General features: G+C 48.2%; 1 protein-coding gene across 2 annotated transcripts in view; it reads left to right on the top strand.

The window, feature by feature from the left end:
* Positions 1-10,000, top strand: part of LOC134354153 (integrin alpha-M-like) — a 54,746-nt gene that overhangs the window by 7,039 nt on the left and 37,707 nt on the right. For both annotated transcript variants that reach the window (XM_063062979.1, XM_063062978.1), the window contains exon 5: positions 4,785-4,899. In XM_063062979.1, coding sequence (XP_062919049.1) covers positions 4,785-4,899 — 115 coding nt within the window. The remainder of the gene's footprint in view (positions 1-4,784; positions 4,900-10,000) is intronic.

Raw genomic sequence — 10,000 nt, 5'->3', positions numbered from 1 at the left:
TCCACAGGGTCCCATCACACACTCCCGGGGTCAGACACAGAGTAAATCTCCCTCCACACCGTCCCATCTCACACTCCCGGGGTCAGACACAGAGTGAATCCCCCTCCACACCGTCCCATCACACGCTCCCGGGGTCAGACACAGAGTGAAGCTCCCTCCACACCGTCCCATCACACAATCCCGGAGTCAGACACAGAGTGAAGCTCCCTCCACACCGTCCCATCACACACTCCCGGGGTCAGACACAGAGTGAAACTCCCTCCACACCGTCCCATCACACACTCCCAGGGTCAGAGAAGGAGTGAATCTCCATCCACACCGTCCCATTACACACTCCCGGGGTCAGACACAGGGTAAATCTCCCTCCTCACCGTCCCATCACACACTCCCGGGGCCAGACACAGGGTGAATCTCCCTCCACACCGTCCCATCACACACTCCCAAGCTGAGACAAGGAGTGAATCTCCATCCACACCGTCCTGTCACACTCTTTTAGGGAAGCAGACATTCACTTTCCAATCGAACTTCGGCAGGGTTGTGCTCGGGACAGCCCACGGGATGTCTCTGTTTCGCCGCTCCCCCGCCGCAACACCACCCGGACCCTGGTCTCTCAGTTCTTTCCACGTGAGTGAGTACACAGGCCGCGTTCAGGAGGAAGTCTTCTGAAAAATAGAGAAGCTGACGGTAATCAAGAATGGCGAAAGAAAGGGCAGGAAGCATGACAAAAGGTTCTGAGAATGCACAGGGACGGGAAGTGGCCAAGTGCAGCTCGGATACGGTAGTAAAACTTAGTCTATTGTTGCTTTTCTGACCTGGGCAAGACTTTTGCTGTGAGCGACTGGGACCTGGGGAGGGTAGAACAGATGGGCCTCGGGGTACATGATTCACTGAACTTGGAGTCACAGGTAGACAGGCGGTGAAGGCGTTCGGTTCGCCGGCCGTCAGGGACTCGGGCCCTGACTACAGGAGTTGGGATGCTATGTTGCCGTTTTATAAGACATTAATGAGGCCACACTTTGAGTATTATGTTGAGTTTTGGTCGTCCTGCCATAGGAAAGATGTCATTAAGCATGCCGAGGAGATTTACGAGGATGTTTAATCAGGACTGGAGAGGAAGAGGGAAGAAAGTAGGGGAGGGGTGAACAAGGACAGGGTATAAGGTGATAGGTGATGTCTGGTGGGTTAGGGAAGGGGGATGAAGCGAGAAGCTGATGATATGAGGAAAAAGTAAAAGGCTGAAGAATAATGAATTTGATAGGATAGGAGATCATTCCTTCACTTCCCAACAGTCCTTCCAGGTGAGACAACACTTCACCTGCGAATCTGTTGGGGTCGTCGATCGTATCCGGTGCTACCGAAGCGTCATTTGTGGGACCCGACATTGACTGGGGGGCCGCTTTGTCGAGCACCTTCGCTCTGTCGGCAGCAAACAGGAATGTTTATTTATTGAGATGAGCGAGGAATACGCCCTCCTCGCCTTTCGATCCACGCTGCCGCGCTGCCTAGCAATCCCTCGACTCCCAAACTAACCACTGGACAATGTACAATGACCAATTAACCTACCAACCGATACGTCTTTGGACAGTGGGAGGTAACCAGAGGGTGGGTGGGGGGAGTGGCCACGTGGTTACAGGGAGAGCTTACAAAATCCTTACAGGCAGCGGCGGGAATTGAACCCGGGTCACCTGTACTATAAAGCATTGTGCTAACCACTATGTTACCGTACACTCCTAGATTGCTCGGCGGCCAACCAGTTTAACTCTAATTCCCATTCCTATTCCAACATGTTGGTCCACGGACTACTGCCACAATGAAGGTACTCTCGGGTTGGAAAGGCAACCCTCATATTCTGAACGAGAAGCCTCCAACCTGATGGCATGAACTTCCATTTCCTCAGTTGCCCATCACCTCCCCCTCGGTGATCCTCCTCCAGGCCTTTCTACCATGGACAACTCTTCACTCCTTTTCCCCCTTCCGTTCCAGTTCTGGTGAGGAGTCTCGGCCAGAAATGCTGACTATTTACCCGTTTCCTTATTTTACTGCATCGACCTGCTGATTTCCGCCAGCATTTTGTATGTGTGTTACTCTAGATTGTCAGGATCCGCAGGATCACCTTTTTACAGGGATGTTGCCGGCTCGGCGGACTGAATGATGGAGAAAGATATTTTGCAGCTTGGGACTTTCTTGGAGAGTAGGAGACTGAGAGATTACCTTGTAGTACAGTCCCAGAGATATACAGCTCAGAAATAGGTGGAGTGTCTCAGAACCTGGGGGTATGAACAAAGAACATAGAACATAGAATAGTACAGCACAGTACAGGCCCTTCGGCCCACTATGTTGTGCCGACCCTCAAACCCTGCCTCCCATATAAGCCCCCACCTTAAATTCCTCCATATACCTGTCCAGTAGTCTCTTAAACTTCACTAGTGTATCTGCCTCCACCACTGACTCAGGCAGTGCATTCCACGCACCAACCACTCTCTGAGTAAAAAACCTTCCTCTAATATCCCCCTTGAACTTCCCACCCCTTACCTTAAAGCCATGTCCTCTTGTATTGAGCAGTGGTGCCCTGGGGAAGAGGCGCTGGCTATCCACTCTATCTATTCCTCTTACTATCTTGTACAACTCTATCATGTCTCCTCTCATCCTCCTTCTCTCCAAAGAGTAAAGCCCTAGCTCCCTTAATCTCTGATCATAATGCATACTCTCTAAACCAGGCAGCATCCTGGTAAATCTCCTCTGTACCCTTTCCAATGCTTCCACATCCTTCCTATAGTGAGGTGACCAGAACTGGACACAGTGCTCCAAGTGTGGCCTAACCAGAGTTTTATAGAGCTGCATCATTACATCGTGACGCTTAAACTCTATCCCTCGACTTATGAAAGCTAACACCCCATAAGCTTTCTTAACTACCCATCTACCTGTGAGGCAACTTTCAGGGATCTGTGGACATCTACCCACAGATCCCAGAAAGTTGTCAGAGGTAGGATATTTTATACAAAGAGAGGTGGATACCTGGAATGCACTGCTGGGGGTGGTAGCAGAGCGAGATCCATTAGGAACATATAAGAGACTTGTATAGATACGCGGATGAAAAGAAAATGGCGGGCTATGTGGAAGGGAAGTGTTAAAATGATTTTAGGGTAGGTTAAAAGCTGAGCGCAGAACCGCGTGCGGAAGAGCCCGTACTGAGCGGTGCTATCCTAGGTTCTAAAGTATAAATTTAGCATCAGTCAGAGCACGTGATCTAAAGGAGAAGCTGCTCGGACTTGAGGGAGAAAACTGTGGCATCCAATTCTCTCTGTCCCTCTCATGGTTTTATTTCCTTCTGCATCGGCCCAGGAGGAACTGAGATGCTTGCAAAAATAAAACAGCCACGATGAGCGTTGTCGTGTATAGGCGAACTAAGTCAGAACCTGTTTTATAACCCGACTGCTCTGGAATCACCATGCTTTTTTATCTTCTTGTACACCTCTATTAAGTCATCTCTCACCTTCCTTCATTCCAGCCTTTCTTCATAAGACTTGTCTCTCATTTCGGGCAGCATCCTGGTGAATCTCCTCTGCACTCGTAGAAGGATAGAAGATTCCTATCCAAGTAGACTCATTTGCCTGTGCTTGAACTATTTCCTTTTTCCCTTTCCTATCCATGTACCTGTCTGAGTGTCTTTTAAACGTTGTTAATGTTCCTGCCTCAACCACTTCCTCTGGCAGCTCGTTCCTTATGCGGACCACCCTCTGGGCGAAAAAGTTGCCCCACTGATCGCTATTAAATCCCATCCCTTCAACCTTAAACCTGTGTCCCCGGCTCTCTGATTCTCTAACCTTGTTGGAATGTACCTTTACCCCATCTGTGCCCCTCGTAGTTTTATACACCTCTATAAGGTCACCCCTGAGTCTCCTACGCTCCAAGGAATAAAGTCCCAACTTGTCCAGCCTCTCTCCTTAACTCAGTCTCTCGAATTACGGCAACATCCTTGTAAATCTCCTCTGCACTCTTTCCAGCTCAATCAGAATAACATCTTTTCATTCCAGAAGACTGACTGCAGTAACGGGTCGACCCCCACCTAGTCCTTCAACAATCCCAATCGATTTACGAACAAAAGGCAAAGTGGGGAGCAGGGTGGTTCACTGAGATAGCAGAGGTTCAAAAGGACGAATGGCCTCGTCGCCTGCAACATTTCGAGATCTACAAGGGGAAATCGAGCGGTCACTTTGCAGCTGATTTCAGTGCCAAATAGAAGCGGAACTTTCACCCGAATGAGGAACCGAATGACTTTTTTTAAAAGAGGCAGCCAAGTTGTTGGGTGTGTACAGGGGAAGTCAAAACCTGCTTAATAATTCTCCTTGTTTAGAGATACAGTATATAAGACCAGGAGGTTGCAGCGATCAAGGCCTGGGCTGGAGAAGGGGGAAGAAGGAGGTAGAGTGAGTTTCAGACAGAGGACATCACTTGGGATATTTTCAAGAAGCTCAGGAACGAAATCATCTCGATTTATGAAATAATCAGTTACTCGCCCCGGTCACCCCGACGGTATCGCAGTATTTACCGGGTTTACTGTAATACGGCCGCCCAAGTCGTTCGGATTACCACAAATACCGTCCCGTAATCATACTCCCCTGTCAGGCACAGAGTGAAAGTGAATCTTAGACTGTCCTATCACATACTCCTGGGGTGAGAGATTACGTAACGAGATAATATCTATCTCCCACTCGCACTGACTGGTGTTTGCCCCTCCCCCCCCCCTCTCCCTCTCTCTCTCTCCCTCTCTCTCTCTTTCCCAGGTCTGTGCCCCACGGTTTACCTATGAATGTTACACAAACACTTATATCAATGGATTCTGCTACACCGTCGATCGCCCACTGACCCAATTTCCAAGGATCCCTCGGGAACTTCCAGGTAATTCGGGCTTTTTCCGTCAATCCCAGGACATAAGGAAAGGGGAAGTTGCTGGGCACTTGGGCATTCCAGCTGCCGATGTGTGCGCGCGTTTCTCCTCTCCCTCCATCTCTCTCACAAAGATTGGCAAAGGCACACACACACACTCACACACACACGCAGACACACAAACACACACACACAGACACAAACACACACACACACTCACACACGCAGACACACACAAACACACACACACACAAACACACACACACAGACACACACACACACACAGACACAAACACACAAACACACTCACACACACACAGACACAAACACAGACACACACACACACACAGACACACACACACACACACACAGACACAAACACGCACACACACTCACACACACACAGACAAAAACACACACACACTCACACACACACAGACACAAACATACTCACACACACAGAGAGACACAAACACACACAAACACACACACACAGACACAAATACACTCACACAGATGCACGCACTCACACAGCTACAAACACACACACACACAGACGCACACAAACACACTCACACACACACACAAACACACACACACACTCACACACACACAGACACACACACACACAAACACACACACACACTCACACACACACAGACACACACACACACACACACAAACACACACACACACACACAAACACACACACACACAGACACACACACACTCACACACACACACAGACACAAACACACACACACAGACACAAACACACACACACACACTCACACACACACAGACACACACAAACTCACACACACACTCACACACACACAGACACACACACACACAAACACACACACACTCACACACACAGACACACACACACACACACACACAAACAAACACACACACACACACAGACACACACACTCACACACAAACACACACACACAGACACAGACACACACACACTCACACACACACACACACAGACACAAACACACACACACAGACACAAACACACACACTCACACACACACACAGACACACACACACACACAGACACACACACACACACAGACACAAACACACAAACACACTCACACACACACAGACACAAACACAGACACACACACACACACACACACAGACACAAACACACACACACACTCACACACACACAGACAAAAACACACACACACTCACACACACACACAGACACAAACATACTCACACACACACAGAGACACAAACACACACACACAGACACAAATACACTCACACAGATGCACGCACTCACACAGCTACAAACACACACACAGACGCACACAAACACACTCACACACACACACACAAACACACACACACACAGAGACACAAACAGACACACACACACAAACACACACACACACAAACACACACACACAGACACAAACACAAACACACAGACGCGCGCGCGCACACACACACACACACTCACACACACAGACACAAACACACACAAACACACACACAGACACAAACACACTCACACACACAGAGACACAAACACACACACACACACACAAACAGACACAAACACACACAAACACACACACACACGCACACAAATACACTCACACAGATGCACGCACTCACACAGCTACAAACACACACACACACACACACACAGACGCACACAAACACACACACACACACAGACACAAACATACTCACACACACACAGAGACACAAACACACACAAACACACACACACAGACACAAATACACTCACACAGATGCACGCACTCATACAGCTACAAACACACACACACACACAGACGCACACACACTCACACACACACACACAAACACACACACACACTCACACACACAGACACAAACACAGACACACAAACACACACACACAGACACAAACACACACACACACTCACACACACACAGACACAAACACACACACACAGACACAAGCACACAGACACACACACACACAGACACAAACACACACACACAGACACACACACTCACGCACACACACAGAGACACAAACACACACAAACACACACACACAAACACACACAAACACACACACACATAGACACAAATACACTCACACAGATGCACGCACTCACACAGCTACAAACACACACACACACAGACGCACACAAACACACACACACACACAGACACAAACACACACAAACACACACACACACAGACACAAACACACACACACACTCACACACAGACACAGACACAAACACAGACAGACACACACACACACACAAACAGAGACACAAACACACACACACAGACACAAACACACAGGCACAAACACAGACACAAACACACACACACAGACACAAACGCACACACACACTCGCACACACACACAGACACAAACACACACACACAGACGCGCGTGCGCAAACACACACACACACACACTCACACACACAGACACAAACACAGACAAACACACACACACACACGAACACACACGCACACACACAAACACACTCACACACACAGAGACACAAACACACACAAACACACACACACACAAACAGACAAAAACACACACAAACACACACACAGAGACGCACACAAACACACACACACACTCACACACACACAGACACACTAACACACACACAGACACAAACACACACACACTCACACACACACACAGACACAAACACAGACACACACAGACAGAAACACAGAGACACAAACACACACACAGACACAAACACACACACACAGACACAAATACACTCACACAGATGCACGCACTCACACAGCTACAAACACACACACACACAGACGCACACAAACACACTCACACACACACAAACACACACACACAAGCAGAGACACAAACACACACACACAAACACACACACACAGACACAAACACACACACACACACACACACACACACAAACATACACACACAGACACAAACACACAGGCACAAACACAGACACAAACACACACACACACACACAAACGCACAGACACACACACACACAGACACAAACACACACACAGACGCGCACGCGCACACACACACACACACTCACGCACAGACACAAACACACACAAACACACACACACAAACACACACACACACAGACACAAACACACTCACACACACAGAGACACAAACACACACAAACACACACACACACAAACAGACACAAACACACACAAACACACACACACGCACACAAATACACTCACACAGATACACGCACTCACACAGCTACAAACACACACACACACAGACACAGACGCACACAAACACACACACACACACAGACACAAACGCACAGACACACACACACACAGACACAAACACACACACACAGACGCACACGCGCACACACACACACACACACACTCACACGCACAGACACAAACACACTCACACACACAGAGACACAAACACACACAAACACACACACACACACAAACAGACACAAACACACACAAACACACACACACACACGCACACAAATACACTCACACAGATGCACGCACTCACACAGCTACAAACACACACACACACAGACACAGACGCACAGAAACACACACAGACACACAGAGACACAAACACACACACAGACACACACACACTCACACACACACACACACAAACACACACACACACACACACACACACACACAAACACACACACACACAGACACAAACACACACACAGACACAAACACACACACACACTCACACACACACAGACACAAACACACACACACAGACACAGGCACACAGACACACACACACACAGACACAAACACACACACACAGACACACACACTCACACACACACAGACACAAACACACTCACACACACACAGACACAAACACACACAAACACACACACACACATAGACACAAATACACTCACACAGATGCACGCACTCACACAGCTACAAACACACACACACACAGACGCACACAAACACACTCACACACACACAGACACAAACACACACACACACAGACGCAAACACACACAAACACACACACACAGACACAAACACACACACACACACTCACACACAGACACAGACACAAACACAGACAGACACACACACACACACACAAACAGAGACACAAACACACACACACAGACACAAACACACAGGCACAAACACAGACACAAACACACACACACAGACACAAACGCACACACACACTCGCACACACACACAGACACAAACACACACACACAGACGCGCGCGCGCAAACACACACACACACAGACACACACACTCACACACACAGACACAAACACACACAAACACACACACACACACACACAAACACACACACACACACAAACACACTCACACACACAGAGACACAAACACACACAAACACACACACACACAAACAGACACAAACAGACACAAACACACACACAGACGCACACAAACACACACACACACTAACACACACACAGACACAAACACACACACAGACACAAACACAGACACACACACACAGAAACACAGAGACACAAACACACACACAGACACAAACACACACACACTCACACACACACACAGACACAAACACAGACACACACACACAAACACAGAGACACATACACACACAGACACAAACACACACACACTCACACACACACACAGACACAAACACACAAACACACACACACTCACACACACACACACACAAACACACACACAGACACACACACTCACACACACAGATACAAACACACACAAACACACACACACACACACAAACACACTCACACACACAGAGACACAAACACACACAAACACACACACACACAAACAGACACAAACACACACAAACACACACACACAGACGCACACAAACACACACACACACACTAACACACACACAGACACAAACACACACACACTCACACACACACACAGACACAAACACAGACACACACACACACAGAAACACAGAGACACAAACACACACACAGACACAAACACACACACACTCACACACACACACAGAGACACAAACACACACACAGACACAAACACAGACACACTCACACACACACACAGACACAAA

This window comes from Mobula hypostoma, chromosome 11 (genome assembly GCF_963921235.1).
Source record: "Mobula hypostoma chromosome 11, sMobHyp1.1, whole genome shotgun sequence".
NCBI classification, from domain to species: Eukaryota; Metazoa; Chordata; class Chondrichthyes; order Myliobatiformes; family Myliobatidae; genus Mobula; species Mobula hypostoma.
Note: the sequence above shows the minus strand (reverse complement) of the source record. Positions and strands in the feature narration are given on the sequence as shown.